The sequence below is a fragment of the Anarrhichthys ocellatus genome, unplaced genomic scaffold (assembly GCF_004355925.1).
Source record: "Anarrhichthys ocellatus isolate YVR2014 unplaced genomic scaffold, GSC_Weel_1.0 scaffold1, whole genome shotgun sequence".
Taxonomy (NCBI): domain Eukaryota; kingdom Metazoa; phylum Chordata; class Actinopteri; order Perciformes; family Anarhichadidae; genus Anarrhichthys; species Anarrhichthys ocellatus.
This window is the reverse complement of record NW_022280031.1, coordinates 5,685,547-5,703,450: the sequence shown is the minus strand read 5'-3', so window position 1 is coordinate 5,703,450 and position 17,904 is coordinate 5,685,547. Positions and strand designations below refer to the sequence as shown.

At 37.9% G+C, this 17,904-nt stretch overlaps 1 protein-coding gene across 1 annotated transcript in view; it reads left to right on the top strand.

Annotated features, from left to right (window-relative positions):
* Window positions 1-12,499, top strand: part of cacna2d2b (calcium channel, voltage-dependent, alpha 2/delta subunit 2b) — a 32,369-nt gene extending 19,870 nt beyond the window's left edge. Inside the window, exons 14-38 of the mRNA XM_031845350.1 lie at window positions 1,222-1,271; window positions 1,457-1,546; window positions 1,652-1,717; window positions 1,907-1,981; window positions 2,082-2,156; window positions 2,354-2,425; window positions 2,631-2,702; window positions 2,868-2,929; window positions 3,076-3,152; window positions 3,253-3,313; window positions 3,394-3,491; window positions 3,624-3,714; window positions 3,873-3,935; window positions 4,050-4,153; window positions 4,978-5,076; window positions 5,261-5,352; window positions 5,458-5,505; window positions 6,046-6,117; window positions 6,561-6,713; window positions 6,805-6,857; window positions 7,016-7,071; window positions 7,557-7,680; window positions 7,782-7,891; window positions 8,010-8,092; window positions 9,314-12,499. Coding sequence (XP_031701210.1) covers window positions 1,222-1,271; window positions 1,457-1,546; window positions 1,652-1,717; window positions 1,907-1,981; window positions 2,082-2,156; window positions 2,354-2,425; window positions 2,631-2,702; window positions 2,868-2,929; window positions 3,076-3,152; window positions 3,253-3,313; window positions 3,394-3,491; window positions 3,624-3,714; window positions 3,873-3,935; window positions 4,050-4,153; window positions 4,978-5,076; window positions 5,261-5,352; window positions 5,458-5,505; window positions 6,046-6,117; window positions 6,561-6,713; window positions 6,805-6,857; window positions 7,016-7,071; window positions 7,557-7,680; window positions 7,782-7,891; window positions 8,010-8,092; window positions 9,314-9,409 — 2,042 coding nt within the window. The 3' untranslated portion in view covers window positions 9,410-12,499. The remainder of the gene's footprint in view (window positions 1-1,221; window positions 1,272-1,456; window positions 1,547-1,651; window positions 1,718-1,906; window positions 1,982-2,081; window positions 2,157-2,353; window positions 2,426-2,630; window positions 2,703-2,867; window positions 2,930-3,075; window positions 3,153-3,252; window positions 3,314-3,393; window positions 3,492-3,623; window positions 3,715-3,872; window positions 3,936-4,049; window positions 4,154-4,977; window positions 5,077-5,260; window positions 5,353-5,457; window positions 5,506-6,045; window positions 6,118-6,560; window positions 6,714-6,804; window positions 6,858-7,015; window positions 7,072-7,556; window positions 7,681-7,781; window positions 7,892-8,009; window positions 8,093-9,313) is intronic.
* The last annotated feature ends 5,405 nt before the right edge of the window (window positions 12,500-17,904 follow it).

Sequence of the window (17,904 nt, the reverse complement as noted above, 5' to 3'; positions counted from 1 at the left end):
CCCACAGCCCTTCATTGGTATCACCTGTCAAATCAGTACTTTTCGTTAACTATTTCAACTTCTCTGCATGCTTGTGAACTAGTTTTCACACACTCTGTTTGACCAGCGTAAAACCAATTTAAACTACTATTTGGCTGTTTTTTGTTTCTTCAGCAATTGCGGTATGATTAAAACATATACCCTCATATTTCACTATTTGTCTTGTTGGTTAATTAGTGGGTAAAAAATGAAAAGATTATACTATAGAATGTTTTCATAAGATTAAGAACTGCTCTGTAGTTACTTTCTGCCCTGTGTCCAAACGGGATGATTGTTATAGGTTGGACTTTAAAATATTTGTTCATAATGGCAGTGCCGTCCTGCCATGTGTAAAGCATTAAAGGAATATAGCTGAGCAAATAATGTCTAAATTCGTTCCTATAATAGCCCCACATTGTCCCTTGTAAAAGAGTTGTCTGCTGTATATGTATTAATCAATAGTGAGACTGAGGAACACATAAATAAATCACTCTGCCTAATGTATAGTGCAGTGCACTGACCCCACTAATGGGGCTGCCCGTGAGAGCTGTGAGCAGACCAGAGTTGGTTCTCACAAGGCTCGGTTAGCTCACGCAGAGGTCACTTGCTCGTGCAGATCAGTTTTGCTCTCAGCCGAGAGCAAAACTGACACTGATCTCCCTCTGAGAATTCATGTTCGTGAGGATGCTTTTTGCTCGTGCAGGGACGATGACTTAATGTCAGCCAGAATACTTGCGAGAGTTGCCTTTTGTTCACACAGAGCAGTTTTCTCTGAGTTTGGGTTTTGCTATTATTCTGAAACGATTCAAACTGAGGGAGAACAAGTTGTATCTGAGGAATAGTTTTTTTTTTTGTTGTTTTTAAATAATAAGGCAACATCAAGTGAACTTCATAGCAGAAGATGACACGTGCAATAAATCACACATTCTGTGTTGTTGATCGTTAAAGATTATAGCTTGAGTTATTTTAGCTGCTACTTAACTGTGTAGATACAGATACATCAGTTTAAAGCTCAGTGGTATTCCTCTCTCTCTCTCTATCTGTGAAAGTTAAGTGACTGGTTGTCTGGTAACATCGAGTAAAATCTGAAATATTTATAAGCACCACTCTTGTGTTTTTTTTCTGATAGCATCGCTCACACATGCTCTTCCTCTCTCTCTCCGTCTCTCTTTCTGTTTGTCTTTTTTCTCCGTCACTTGCCAGGTTACTATTTTGAGATCCGGTCCATCTGTGCTATAAGGATTAACACCCAGGTGGGTTCGTCTAGTGCCTCTGACACAGCTGATCCCCGTTCACTGTTTCAAAATCTCCTTGTGGCGCTCACTCGCTCTGTAGAAGCATCTACTTCCATTTGTTTGCACTCCCATTCTCCCTGTTGCCTGATGTTGTAGGTTGTTTTGAAGCTGCAGCCGGTCACGTATCTCTTTTGTTTGGTCAGGAGTACCTCGACGTGCTGGGGCGCCCCATGGTTCTGGCAGGCAGCGATGCCAAGCAGGTTCAGTGGACGAATGTATATCAGGATGCTTTGGTGAGACTGCATGACCTTGTTGGCTGTCTGTGATTAAATATAGTGAATGCACCAAACATACAGCACATACACACTGAATAATTGATGTGTTTTGGGACTCTGTAGGGTCTTGGCATGGTAGTAACTGGGACTTTGCCTGTATTTAATCTCACCATGGATGGAAACTCACAGGTAACAAAACTTGTAATTATATGAAAGGTTGAGTGTTTTTTGTGTTACAGGTTATGGCCACTTTCTCTTTTCATTATTTCAAAGGCACAACGTAGAACTGTTTGTATATCTTTGAATAATAAAAAAAAGCATATTTCCCAAAATGTCAAATACTTCCTAAAAGCAGCTGTATGTGTTTTATCTGATCAGAATCAGCTGATATTAGGTGTCATGGGGGTCGACGTGCATCTTGACGAGATAAAGCGACTAACACCACGGTATAATGTATGTACATCTCATTAGCACCATTATTAGCCACGTTTTTCATCATTTGTACCGACTGACACATAACTGCTATTCCTTGCTTTTATTATTTTCTGAACAGCTTGGAGCCAATGGATACATTTTTGCCATTGATCCTAATGGATATCTTCTCCTTCACCCTAACCTTCAGCCAAAGGTGGTGTATATTTAACATTATTTATAAAAACAAATTTAAACAAAAGATTTTACTGTGAGTTGCAGGGAGGAGGTATATGGGCCATACAGGTCCTTTGGGGTTTCAAATTCAAACGATTGTTTATGTATAGTTTAGATCATTTTGATGCTGGTGAACCTGTTATTGTAAATGTGTTTTTCTCACTTGACTCCTCTCAGCTGGTGAACCTCCCTGAGCCTGTGACACTGGACTTCCTGGATGCAGAGGTGGAGGACAGCAATAAAGAGGAGGTGAGCACTTAATGGCAAGTGGAACTGAAAAACTTCTGGTTTCAGGCATTTTCTGTTCCTTGTTGTTGTTCAAAGTTGTTACCGGGCCAGTGAACAACAATGTCTGCCTCAGGATAATCAGCCAACCAGTTAACTGAAGGCCCCAGGTTACATGTTTTACATGTTTGTGACTGAAAAAGAAACGCTTTGTATTTTCACTTTCTAGATCCGGCGACAAATGATTGACGGAAGACCAGGTGAAATGCAGGTCAAAACTCTAGTCAAGTCGATTGATGAGGCAAGTAAATTCCCTTTCTAAATAACTCCACAAATTCCACCTTTTAAGGTCGTACAATTCTACAAACAATCATCCAAACACAAGTTACCTGAAGTAAAATCAGATAAACTGTAACCTGTTTACTTTGGTTGACTGAAGCGTCCTCAATTGTCTCCTTTACTGTAGCAATACATTGACGATGTGTACAGGAGTTACACCTGGACTCCTATCAACGGCACAGATTACAGGTGAGCAGTTACAATGTTATGAATTACAAAAAACAACCAGCCAGCTGTGGCCTCATGAGGACTGCAGGCAATGATGGATTTCCTCTCCCTTCCTCTCTCGGTCTCCTCATTCTCGTGTCTCCCCGTTGGGATGCCGCCACCTGCAGTCTTGGTCTGGTATTACCCACCTACAATGAATACTTCATCCAGGCAGACCTGAGTGATGTGATGCTGCAGCTCCAGTGTGAGTACAGAGAGGCAGAGCTTTCAAGATTCTATTTCATAAGATGCAACACAAAGAGGAGATGAAAAAAAACTAACAGCACCCTCTGCCTCTGTTACAGATATGCAGTCGCTTCTGCCCAGCTCATTTGAATCCTCGGGACACGTGTTTCTGGCTCCCAGGTGACTACCATCTCTCTTTATAGTTCTCAATCTGTTAGTGAAGGGAACGTTTTCAGTATTTCTGTGCTCTCTTTCGACAGGGAATACTGCAAACGTCTGCATCTTTCTGACAACAACACCCAGTTTTTGCAGAACTTCCTCTCGCTCATGCTGGACATTTCCCCAGAATCTGATGAATGTGAGTGTGTTAGCAGCATTACGTAATTAGCAATATTTGCCACTGCTGCAGATGCACAGATGAGATCATATAATAATAAATATAATGGTATAACATACATAATATATTTTTATGTTTTTGTTTTTGTTTCAGGTGACCAAGGCCTCATCCACAACCTGATTTTGGATTCTAGGATTATCGGGCAGCTGGCCTCTCGTGTTTGGAAGAACAAGGACCTGAATTCGTGAGTCAACTTGTTTGCTTTACACAACATTCTCACGCACCATCCACCATCCACCAGCGTAAAAACAACAACAAACAACTTTGTGAATATGAACAGCAATCTGCTTTGATGGTATCTCAGTTGTGACAAACAGGCTGATTAAAATGTAATTGTTGCAGGTACGGCTTCCTGGCTGTATTTGCGTCCACCGATGGAGGAATAACTCGTGTTTTCCCCAATATGTAAGTAAGATTAATGCACTTACTAACACAGAGAAATAATAATCTCACAAATATTCACTCTGTAAATTTTTTCCCCAAAAAACTTTTGTAATGATTATTGTTGTGTTTGTACAGAGCTGCTGAGTTATGGGATGAGGATCCCGAACCCTTCAATTCAAATTATTATAGGCGGAGCCTCGACAACAAAGGCTACATGTTCAGAGCTCCGTCCAGGTCCTGTGAGTAACTGTGCAAACACATCCTAATGTGGCTACAATCAAGATTTCTTTGATAGCAGTGGATCAAATGACTGTGCATATGTGAAAGGAGTCACTCATAGTGATGAACCCACAGATAAATATCATGCATCTCTGCAGATTCCTTTATCGCTGCAGAGCTTTATAGGATCTTACGGCTCATTGGTTTGGTTTTACGGCCCGCGGCTTTGCTGTGTTGGTTCGCTCTCAGAGTATCGTTTTGGGTCACAGAAACCCACCGCACACTGCTCAGCACCAATCGACAAACTGACAACGTCAATCCTAGCTGGTGAACACGGTGGAGTATTTAGAAGCTTAAGAGTCAGATGTTTCTCTCTGGAGTTGGTGGAGAACAAAACAAAGCTGAAAGAGAGTGACTAGCATGTCTTCAAATGAATTGTATTGTTGCTCCATAATCGCTGAATGTGTAAATAAGCTGTTTGCTAACAAATTCACCATATTACTTAATAATTATGTATGCAATTTAGGTCAATTTTGTGTTCACAGCTTGTTTCTTCTGCTACTTTAAAGTGGCCAAAGAATGCAGGTTTAACGTACGAGACTTGAGTTCATCAAATGACAGTTAACTGTAAATGTTTAGTGATCATTTTAAACAGATTGATTTAGGATGAGCATGTGCGACAAAATAATCTCACAGTTTTATTCGGCAAACTATCTCAGGTGCCATCACAAGTGTTTTTGAACTGAGACTGGTCACAATTGTGAAATGATACATTCAGTATTCATACGTGTGTGACACCAAACTATGATCTGTTGTTTTGAAATCACATTTTGTTTGTGAACAGCGTTGGACGACCCTGTAGGCGCAGAAAATGGCACCGTTGGAATTCTGGTTAGTTCGGCTGTGGAGGTTAATTTAGGAGGCAAACTGCTCAAACCTTCAGGTGAGAAAAATGGCGTCATGTGTGAGACTTAATGTGGTATCCTGTGTCATGTGGGATTCCCAGGAAATCTAAAATATGTCTTCAGATGTTTCAGCTACGTCTGTTTTGTACTCTTCTCACCAAAACACTGCTTCTTGCTCTCTTCTTCCTCTCTTGTGATGATCGTGTGGATGTTGTCACTCAGTGGTCGGAGTGAAGCTGGACTTGGAGGCGTGGGTGGACAAATTTAAGATCCTGGCCAGCAATGTGTCAGACAGTCGACAGGGTTCGCACAAGGTACAGCTCTGGGACACTAATTACTAATCACTAATTACTTAATTAGACTGCATTTACTGCAAATAAAGTGGCATTATTGTCTCATTACACATTTTGTTGAAACAGTGTGGACCATCCAGAAGCTGTGAGATGGACTGTGAAGTGAACACTGACGTAAGAATGATTTGTAGATTGTAGCAGGCCTGCAACTTCAGCCAGATACTGTCCTCAGTTTTATGACCACAATTGCATCATTTAGAGGTTAAATGTGTTCTTAAATGTATATGTGATTATTTAATTGGTCTGTCGCTTAGAGGAAACTTTGTGAACAGTTTATAAACCAGTTTTATTCTGTTTTGACATTTAATTACTTGAAAACTTGGAGCAAGTGTACATATATTATTATTACTTAATATAATATATGTTGGCTTCTTTTGACAATGGAGTCTGGCATGCTTAATTCACGACCAAATGATTCATACAAAAAAAGGTTTTTAGCAGTTTGATATATTTTTATATATACAAAAATAATATACTCTGCCTTTAGCATGTATGAAAGACATATTATACATTTATTGAATTTCAGCTTTTCACACTTGCCTGCAGGTTTTTACAGTCAGCCGTCTTCTCTTAGAAGATCATGTCAACCTGTATATTGAGGTTGTCTGTGCTGTTGCTGTTCTAACTTGATGTACACTCTGCTGTTGTTTGTAGGACCTCCTCTGTTATCTCATTGATGATGGTGGATTCCTGGTTATGTCTAATCAAAGAGATCATTGGAAAAAAGTATGTCTTTGTGTGGTAATGTGCTTATTAGTCTTTAATACTGAAGGATTTCATCCAATATCTACTTTTAGAAGAAAGTATGCAGTATGTCTTATTCACTATGTTTTTCAAGTGAGGCAAAACTAAAGGTTTTGTTAATGGTGTTATTTTTATTTCATGTTTTACATCCTATTTACTATGTTTGCTTGTGTTGAAAATTGTTTTTAATCTCCATTTCCTTCGGTTTATAGCAGTTCAGTTCAGTTCAGTTCAGTTCAGTTCAGTTCAGTTCAGTTGTCGCTGGAGGGCCAAATAACTGAAACAACAATAGAGAGAAGAAAGTAACAAGTGCGAAACTTGAACAAACTTTATTTTAAGCCACCATTTGGCGCTGTTTCCCTTATGTTTATGTGCTTTCTTTTCATCTCTGTAACTGTCTTTTCATTTTCTTTCATCCATCACAGATCGGTCTTTTCTTTGGCGATGTTGACGCTTACCTGATGCATGCACTCTACAACAACTCAATCTTCAATCGCCGTCAGTCTTTCCACTACCAGTCGGCATGTGAACCAGTCAGCAGCAGCCATACTGGTGCAGCACCGAGGGGCGTCTTTGTGGTAAGAGACCAGCTGCAGATTTTAGATTCAGGAACATTTTATATAACGTGAGTTGGTGGAAAGCTCTGATCTGTTATCACTGTTTCTGTAGCCCTCCATTGCTGACATCCTCAGCTTGGCCTGGTGGACATCCACGGTGGCATGGTGAGACTTTGTTTACTGCAAATAAAACGACACCAAGAGCATGTTAGGTGTCCTTTAATACATTCTTAACTGTGTATAAACTTCTGCACATGAAACCAGTAGCTGTGACATGTTTACTGGGATGTATTGATTGAAGTGCAATGTGAACACTTTTTCAGGTCTGTGACCCAGCAGCTGCTATATGGACTCGCCTACAACAGCTGGCTCTACCAAGGTGGATTTGTGCATCTTAACACAATCTTGTGTGCTCATAAATATTTAATAATAATAACACATTTTATTTGTATAGCGCTTTAAAAGGTATTCAAAGGCACTTTACATGGTAAAAACATGGTAATCTGTGCGATTAGTTCGTTTTAATGTTAACAATGATACAATTTAGATGAAAAAAGTCACTTTTGCAAACATCAACAAGCAGCTTATTTGCATTTTGTCCTTATTTTTTGCCTCAAACTTCTGTTACCATAAACATGTTCTGAGCTGACCCCATTAAAAGGAGATTTTATTAACAATGAAGCGTGTTCTTGCAACGGGGCATCCGGCAACAACATTTAGATGAGCGTGTACATAAAATCTGGGTAAAAATCTATTTAAACCAGTTTGCTCCTGTTTAAAACATCTTAGTATCAATTAAAAAAACAAAATTACCTTTAAAAATATTATAAACATTATACTAAATATTCAACGTCTGTGTTCCAGATGATCTCCTGGTTGAAGGTTTTGAGACAAGGGAAAGCAGCTGTGTGACCATCCAAAGCCAGTTCTACTTTACAAACACCACCAACTCCTACAACATGCTGCAGGACTGTGGAAACTGCTCACGGTGTGTTTTTCTGGAGGGTCAGCAGAATGTGCTTGTGCTCTCATACCTGTACTGTACGTACTGTATGAAGTTGGCTAAATATCCATCACTGTCTCCCACAGGCTTTTCCACGCAAAGCGGATAGAAAATACCAACCTCCTCTTTGTAGTGGCTGAGACGCTCCCCTGCAGCTCATGTGAGATAGAGAGATTGACACAGAGCCGGACAGAGTGTATCCTTTTCATGCTCACACACTCTGTGGTGCTTTCATTTGTGCTTAAGATGGAAATCTCGTCAATCTTGTGGGGCAGGTAAGTTCACTGTTACCACCCTTAACTAAAAACAAACAGTTCAGGAGGAGAATCCATGCGAAGTACTGAGCAACGCACGATATCGTAAAGGCCCGACATCCTGCTTTGACTACAGTGCCTTAGTAAGTAGACACACTATGAATACGGCATTATATTTCTGCCTCCATCCTGAGCGTTCAATGGGACATTTTTAGCACAGAAAGATATTTTTGTAAACACATAAACTACTTCCTGTGACAATAGGGAATTATTGTTACAGCAAAGATAATTGGATTTTTAACAAACAAAAATATGCCCTCTCTGCGTCCCTGCTCTCAGCACTCACACATCTTTATACAATTCTAGTTGTAAATTAGCCTCTACCTAGCTAACTTGGTTTATAGCTAGCTAATCTCTAAGCTAGTTGGCTAACTACACATCAAAAGCAATAATCATTAATGTAGTTAATTAAAAAGAAGAAAACTGTGCCACTAAAACAGACTGTGCTACATCATTTTAAAAGCTATAGGGTGGTGAACAGTAATTAGTTGGACTACAAATTAATTAACGATCATAGTGCTGAGTAGCTAGAAATTATCAAGCACACTAGATTACTTAGCTACTGCTAATTTAGCAGAAGAAACGAACGAACAAGATAGCTAGGTAACTAAAGCACAGACTATCTTAATGCCGTCCTAGTAAAGCTGCCATTATTCTTCATCAGACCTGCTTATCGGATAGTTGAGTAGCTTTGGAAACTCATTCCCCTTGTAACAATCTGACATCCACAATAACTTCCCAGTATTATGGCCAGCTGTGCGGAGGCAAGAAAGGAGCTAGAATTTGAACTCCTCTCATTTTGCTCTCTACTTGTAATCATGATACAAGTATTTCTGTCACTTTCTATGTGAACAACACCACGAAGTGAGAGACAGTCTATCAGGAGAAACTATTTGAAAATGTGCCACATTATCCCCATATTTCCACAAAAGCAAATCCCCCGTCTTTATGACTATTCACTCATCCTTTCAGTGGAGCTATTAACACAACATCGTACGAACGAGTTGTTTTTGGGCATAACTCGAGCCAAAGTATCCTATACCAGTAACTGGATTGGAAGCAAATCAGCCGATCTTAAACAATTTTACTGCTGGCTGTAATTGTGGCACATTGCATTACAATTATTTTCCTACAAACTATAATGTATGTGCTCGAAAAATATCTGTTTCTGATAATATACTTTTCTCTATTAGAAATGTCACATTGAACACTTAGAAATGAGGCACAAATTCCATTTGTTCGATGTACAAGTGATGAGTAATTTCCTTTGCAAAAATAGTATTTATTGTTAACTCTCGTTGCAGGAAAACACATCAGAGTGTGGACGAGCTTGTGCACTGCAGTCCTCTATAGGAGTCCTTCTCTTTATTCAGCTTACTCTGCCTCTTTTTCATCTCTGACACGTGCAAACACTCTAACTGACATCTTTCATCTCTTTGGGTTTAGGCTCGGATCTACTGAAGGTCAGATCAAACAGCTACTGCAAAATTATTATTTCTTTTGATGTACAAATGGCACACAGCGCATTTGTGCTTGAAAAAAATGTGCTCTTAGTGTTTATTGCCTTATTGCTTATACATTTGTTGGTGTTTCAGGGTTTGCTTGAGTGCAAATTATAGAATGTGTCGAGTGTGCATGCTACTTAAACTAAGACCAGCATGTTTAACATTTTTGCACACATGCTCAGCCATGTAAGCAACCACCAAATAGTCAGGGAGGCAGCTGAAATGCACTTTCAACGGGCCAATAAGTGATCACCCAGCAGGAACAGACGTCAGTCGCAATTTTAGGTTTGATTGTGTTGGTGAAATTATAAAACTCCGTTGAACGTATTTGCTTTGTGGTAAATACACAGTGGTGGAAAGAAGTATTCAAGTTTTTCTTACGTTGCTCAAAAGATACCAGAAAAAGTCACGTAGTCAAGATTTTACTTCAGTAAAGGTAGAGAAGTATGAGCAACAATATTAAGTTAAATTAAAAATACTTATTTGACGGCAGAATGGGTCCTATCAGTGTTGTCGCCACATATCATGCATTATATTATCATGTTATTATTGCTGATTAATTATTAACTATTAAGCATCCATTTTAATGTTGTAGCTCGTCAAGATGGAGCTCGTTATCACTACTTTATATGCTGTTGGGTAGTTTATTTATAACAATTATTTTTGAAATTCAGCATAGGTTTGTAAAATGTTGAAATGAAAAGTAATTACAGCTGTCAGATAAATGTAGTGGAGTAACAAGTACAATATTTCCCTCTACGATATAGGTGAGTTGGAAGTATTAAAGGTGCTCTGTGGAGTTTTCTATCAAGCAAAGTTTTCTGTCTACAGTCGATGTTTCTAACCAAAAGACATTTTGTGTATTCTTGAGGTCTAACGAATGTGTTGAATGCACTTCCTGCCTCATAAAACATTTTGATTAATCTTTTGAAAATGTTGCAACTGCTTTGTTTACATACTTGTTTACTTGTTTGCAGTCTTCTTCCCCCCTGAATTTTCTGGCGTATTGCAACATTTCTTAGCGCGTCACTGCCACCCGTAGATCAGTGGGATAGCGTGAAACCATTGGCGGGACTGTGTATATCGCGTACACAACAGCACCAAAACGTGGACCCATGTACAAAGACATTGGTCAGAAACTTCACAGAGTACCTTTAAAGTAGCAAAACATGGAATTACTTATGTAAAGTGCAAGCAACATCAGCAATGCACCCAAGCTTTTTGGCAACCGCTTTGTGGAGAGAGTAGTTTGAATTTTTAGAACTTTTATTGTCACTCTCTGACACCATGTTGAACAGCTCTGAATATATTTATATAACTTTTCAGCTGTAGGATTAACAGCATTTGTGTGTTTGGGATGGCTCATTAGATGAGGCCCACCTCAATAGTTATCTGTTTATATGGATTTACAATTTCCAAACAACTGCTGGGTAAAGCGATCCAAGGCATTTACACAACGTTAGATTGTGCACACCACACATAAAGCTAACTGCTACAGCGGGAAAATGTAAATAGATTGACAGAATCTGCTGAGCTCAGACGCTGCTGCTTCTGGAAACTTCTGCTTTTGTTGGCTTTGTGAAATTGAAAATGAATTATCTCTGCCAGTTCTACTTTTCATGTCCCGTCCTGGTAAATATCTTTGCACATAAAGGAGCTCCCTGCACCTTCAGCGGTTTTTACATGATAGTAGATCCGGGCCTTGACCTCACATTCACTTCAGTGTCTTTCAATCCAACTCTGACCTTCTGCCAAGACTTTCAGTACTTTAAGTTATATCATACATGACATGACCCAGAATGATTTCCTTCTGCCGTCTCAATTACACCCTGTCTCTTTAAGTATTTTTTGTCCCCCTAAAAATATTTTGACAAAGTATGTGAGTAGTATGCCAGTATGAGGAAAAATACCAGTGTTAGACCTTCAGCAAGATTTTGTGACTTTAAAATCAAAGTAGATTCATTCATACGAGGAGCGTTTAAGTCAAGGTTTGTTGAAATGCTTCCAGAGATACACGGTATGATCTTGAAGTGCTTCCAGTTGATAAGAATTGTTAAAGGGTGTAAAATCAAACAAAAACACTCCAAATTATCAAATTTTAACAGTGATTTTTTTCTTTTACAGAACTGTAGTAGTGAATCCTCCAAACCACTGCATGGTTTAGTGCAATAATGTTGTGATAATCTGATTCTAGCAGTAATTATCATTGCAGTCAATTTATAATCAAATTTAGATTTTGCGTAGTTTACATGCAGTGTTATCTCTGTAGTCTTAAAGCACAAAACATGTGCAGACGTCAGTGTGTGATAGACATGTTTTTAAACATCATTTATTTGATGGATGGGAAGCTCTCTGTCCATTTTTGTATCTTGTATCGCCACTATTTGTCAAACCTGAATTTATGCACTTATGTCTGCTTCTTTATGGGGAATGTAGCTTCTGAACAGCTTTCGATGTTATCAATATGTTATCAGTATGTGAGGCTTTTTGACCCTCTGTTGAGATTCCCCTGATGTCTCCTTAAAAGTGATGATTTGCTGTGGCGAATATTTTTATTTTATCATGCGTACCTTGTCACAGCAGTGATATCTGATTCTACTTTTTACTCAATTATGAAGCTGTAAAATTCAGTAATTTACTCACAATGAACTGTCAGCCCAGTACTGTATGTATGGGGATATTACTACTTGAGTTTGAAGCGTTTAAATTGTACAATTTATTTAATTTATGTCAGAATTAATGCTCTTTTTGTTCAGGTGTAATATTATGGCCATGATGTAGTAGTATGCCTTATTTCAAGTTCAAAGAGTGAGCAGGGTGTCCAGTAGCCTAACAGGCTGTTTTCACTAAAACTCTTTTGTGGTTAATTTTACGAATAAGGCGACAGCAAATGTGATGTTAAAACACATTACATCTGTTAATTATTGTGCTATATTATAAATCATGTTTTTAGGAAAATATTAATGTTTTTCCACAAAACAAAGATGGATTAACATGGTTTAACTGATTGACTACACGATTGACTCTATTTAAGATTAGCACATTTTTAAATGTATTCTAGTGAAGTCTTTGTAACATAATAGTGTAAATCCATCCTGTTTCTGAGGAGTTATGCATGATAAAATCCTGAAAACATTTTCCCACAGTGATTCATCAGTCCCCGGTGTTGTTTTGTGTGTTTTCTGATCATTTGATCTGGTTAAAGAGTTAATGGGGATATTTTTAAAAAGCTTTTTTGTCAAAATATTTGTAAAATGTTGTTTCTCTCTGTCTGCCTGGTGTTCCACCCTGCAGTGCCTTGTTGCACTCATTTTGGATGGCAGGAACCTTTGGCTCTTAGATGTGTTGACGTTCATCCTGCAGGGCCATACGAAAGACACACTTGGAAGTTTAAGGGTTGCAGTGGTTCAGCCCTAAATGGACTTCTCAGTCAGGGAACAAAAACAAAATGCTCTTCATGAACTTATGAAGCATTTTGAAAGGAGCACAGCAAAGTTGTGAAAGAGCACAACAGAAGTGTGTCAAGCAACTGGCCTCCCCTCCTGCCTTCTCGTGGACAGATGTTTGTCAAAGCAACGAGAACGAACCCTGCTGCCCTTCTTCTATGTGTCGTTTATCTCTACACTGTGGTTCAACCTTGAATCTAAGCACAGACGCTGGCCATTTCCATAGATTTACTTTGTCCCATATGCACACTGTATACTCTATATTTTAAGCCTGTCGGAAACATGTAATGTTCCATTACTACTGACTGAAACGAGTGAATGTTTATGTACAGTAATACCTACTGTTGTGCTTCTCTGCTGTACCCGAGCATGGTGGGAACCAGGAGAAGCAGATTTAAGCTCAACGCTGTTTGAAGACCTCAGCAAAAACACTGCTTTCAAAAGAGTATTAAGTATTAATAAGGTTATAGTGCATTATTCAAACAACACTGTTGTACACTGAAGGAAAGACATTTTATGGAACTCTTTATAGCCTACAATATATTACTACTGTTGAGGTCAGTGTTGTAGTTTCATCTTGAATTACCGGTATTAATTTGCATGATATTTTGAACAATTTACAAATTTGTGTACATAGTCTGATGGATATTTTACATTCCTGTCCACATTCAGCTCTCCATTACTGTGGGGAGAAGTGAGGGCGCCCTCTGCGGATATTTGTGGTGATGTGGAGGCCTCAGAGCTCGTTGATGTGTGTAACTGAATGAAGCAGAACGTTTGACTTCAGTGAAGCCTACAATAACTGTCAGTGTTTGCAATTTAGGTTTTTGCAGCAAGTAAAAGCACAGAGAAGTTATGAGCAACTTACTGCCTGATTAAACTTTTGTCATTTATTTAGGAAAAAAAGTGACATAAAACTGCTGGAGATGATTTATGCATTTAAAGGCTGTCATAGCATAAAAATAAGGCAGTGGCATGTGTGGGGACACCCTTTTATTAATTCACTTCTTTTATGAAATTGATGTTGCTTATTTAATTCATTTATGTATTATTTTATTTGTTTATTTGTTCGGATATTGTGAAAATATTTGAACATGAAGGAATTGAATGTGTTTGAAGCTTGCGTGGTCTCACTAAGCAGTTTACAAGAAAATTGCAAAATAGACAAAAACAAAAAAAACATATATATATGTATGTATATATACATATATATATACATACATATATATTGTTTTTTCTTTATATATATATATATATATATATATATATATATACTGTATGTTCTTATCCTTTTTATTTACTGAGTATCAAATCAGAAGAATGTTAACGTTTTTTGCTGTAATTTTGCTTTTCCTTTTGCTGACATTGTTTACTCGGGAAAGTTTCCTCTCTTTGTGCCAGTCTCCAATGCCACCTCATTTTTGTACAGACAATGCGAAGTGGTCAGCAGAAGATGAAGGTTAAATTTGTAAAGATTTTGTCAGTCACATTACAAAAATGGATATTTAAATGTTTATATCTTTGGTCATTAAATGCTGTTGATATTTTTCACTTCAGCTCTGATTCCTTATTGTACTTCACTGATCTATTTCAAGACCATAGTTTCTCAAAGTGCGGCCCGCAGACCAATGGCAGCTCTCGGAAACATTTTTGGCTGCCCCTAACGTGAAATGAAATACATGCATTACATTTTAATAATGCACCGTCCATTTATACGATACTTTTACTTTCTTTTCTTTTTTACTTTACATTGCGTTTAATACACTACTCTGCTAGCATCAAACTGCACTCTCCTAACATGTGTCTGTTAGGTTAGGAATGACAATTTGTAGAATAAATGGTTGCATGACAATGAGTGGCACCTTGCAATTGTCACTGGAATTGCCTTCTGTCATCAATGCTGGTATTGCTGGCTAAGGTTTGCGATTTTTGTGGACAAATCTGCAGTTTAATGTCCAACTGAGGTGGAAAAGATTTTATTTGTTATGTATGCACTAAATCATATGCTGGCTCCCTAAAATGGCACCAAGTCATCAAAACTTTGCTGTGTCATAAAAAAGTTGTAAATATAATGTCATAGGATTGTATGCATTAGACATTTTATAAAAAGTCATAGAATAGTATGTCATAAAAAAAAGTCATAGTTTAATATGCAATGAAAATGTAATTGTTTAGTATGCCTTTTAAAATTCATAAAATGTCAAAGTACATGTCATAGAAAAATCATACCATGGTTTGCCATAAGTAAAAAACATCTATTAAAATAAAAAGGTGCAGTAGAATAAATCATGAAAATGTCGTAGATAGCAGGTCAAAAAATGTCAAAACTAATTAGAAAAGAATAGTTACAGTAAAGTTTGTCATAAGAAATTTCATTAAAAAGTCATAGCATAGTATGTCATAAAAAGGGTTGTAATATATTCTATTATTGATTTTAATAAAAGTCATAGTATAGTATGCAATTTAAAAGTAATTTAAAAAAGTAATAAAAAAAAGCCATAAAAACATCAGAGTTTAGCATGTCGTAAATTTCTTCTTCTTTTTTAAAGTAATAGCATTGTATGCCATAAAATGAGTCATTATATGTCATAAAAATATGATAAGTCATATGATAGTATTCATAGAAAGGTAATTGAGGAAGTCATTGTATTGTATGCCATAAGCAGGTCCAAAGATGTCCTAGTATAGCATGCCATTAAAATGTCCTATGAATAGTAGGTGTTGAAGAAGATCCAGGTATCCATTGACTGGGGTTACACATGGATTGTGGTTGCACTTGCTGCCATAGCTCTGCTTGACACACTGCTGCTATTGTTAGTAGTACACTTCGCATAATCAAATCTTTGGTGTTAACAAACAAAATTAAAGTTTTTATCTTTACATGAAAATATCTTATTCTAAATAAATTGTAATTGAAATATAAAAAGTCATAGTGTAGTATGCCATAAAGAATGTCATATAATATGTCATAAAAAAGACATAATATGGCATGCCATAAAATACTTGCAGAAAGCTACTGGTTGTATGGCACCTAGTTGCACCATACGAGTGTTGCAGGAATTTGTCATCAAAGCTTTTAGCTAAAGTAGTTTTAGTTGTATCACTTACAATGTAGTGAACTGTATCACTCTAGTATATTTCAGTGAGCAGCTCTTCCATTATCTAATGCAGAAAGACTCTGTGTCAGCTGTCAAAGATTAAAACATGAGTATTGGGGAGGCTTGGACAAGGATCAGAAAAGAAATCCAAGAGTCGAGCAGCTTGTGTGAATGTCATGTGCAATTGCTCATAAGTCAGTCAGTAAAGGTATCAAACACTAAGCTGAGGTCTTCAGGGAAAGATGATAGGTTGCTGGCTACTTCCGCAGACGCAAAAAGCTTGAGATGGGAGTTGTGGGATGTTCTGGCTCCTCTGATTTATTAACCCAACTGTTCTGCATGCCAGCCGGTTTCAATGGCCTTGTTTGGATTAGTGACATCTTCTGTCCAGCAGGCATTGTGCCTTGTTGTGTGGCTTAAAGAAGTACACTGTCTGATTTAGCCATGATATCAGACCATCGGTGTTTGGCAATGCAGTTGGGCTCATTGTTATTTCAATGCATCATATAAAGTATAACCAGCAGACCTCAGAGGCTCTTCTCTCATAAACTGAACATCAGAGGTACTGAACAGATGAAGCTTTCAGGAGAGACGAGGTCTGCTGCAGAACATGACTTCCTGTTGGGTAAAACAGTTTTTAATTACAATTTATCAAAGAGAACTAGAATCTGTTGTAACGTCAGTTGTTGTGTACATTTTTTATTCTATAGTTGACATTATAAATGTCATTAAATGTTTCTGCATTATGCGTAAGGAAAGCATGTTTCTTTTCAAGATTGTAAAACGGTATTCAGAAGGTAGTGCGTTCCACTACATTGTTAATAACTGCTTAAACATTTGAGGCAATCAATAGCTTTGAAAAAAATAATTTGGAAGTATTTATGAGAAAACATTTGAGAAACATGGATGTAAAATGGGCTAACAATTGTAACAGGACTGGATCTTAAAGCAGGTTTCTTTTTTTGTGAATTTGATACTTCCCTAACATGGATACAGTTATTTGGGAGGCAGTCTAAACAGAATTTAAAGAAATTAGTTATTCAGAGAAAAATACCACTGTAAACTATACTAAGCTGTGTGTTGATAGGCATGCATAGGAAATAAAAAAGACCAAAATACAACATTTAAAACTACACAAATACTTGTCCCCTGTGTGTGCGGTAAAGAGAGACCTCTGACGGGTCTGGTGCCACAGATTCAGGAGCAAACAGGTGCGGTAAGATTAGCTGTGGCAAAGCCAGCTGTCATTTGTCTCAATGTTAATGAAATGGCTCCCCAAAGAGGAAGCACACAGTCCTGGATGGTTGCTTTACTCCCAAAGGATTTGTGTAATTTATTTTCTTCTCTGCTTTCAGGAAGAGCGGTGGTGCAACAAGTAAAACACACTCCATCTTTACTGCCATTTGACTCACAATTTGAGTATGTGTTTGTCACTAACCATTGCATCTAGCGACTCCTGTTATAGGTCTGATGATGATTCTCATCGTGTTGTTAAAGTGTGTGTTTTCACTGCCTCACAGGTAAACCTGTCCAGTGGTCGAGGTGAGAGACGCGATGAAAGTGTTGTATTAAAGATGAAAGCCAGAATATTTGTGATTATCTATCAGTTTCATTTGTGCGTAGTGAATTTGTTTTGTGTTAGAGCACACTTTAAAGAAATAGTTGGCATTTCATTCACCGCATGGCAACGACAGGACTGCATGGAGTTACTGCGCCCAGCTAAGAAATACCTTTAACCCAGTAAACACACAATGTGTCATTTTTACACTTCGTTTTTTTATACCAGTTAAACAAATGTAATATCCCGTGTTAATTAGTGAGCTTAAGAGGTGCTGGAAGGTGGATT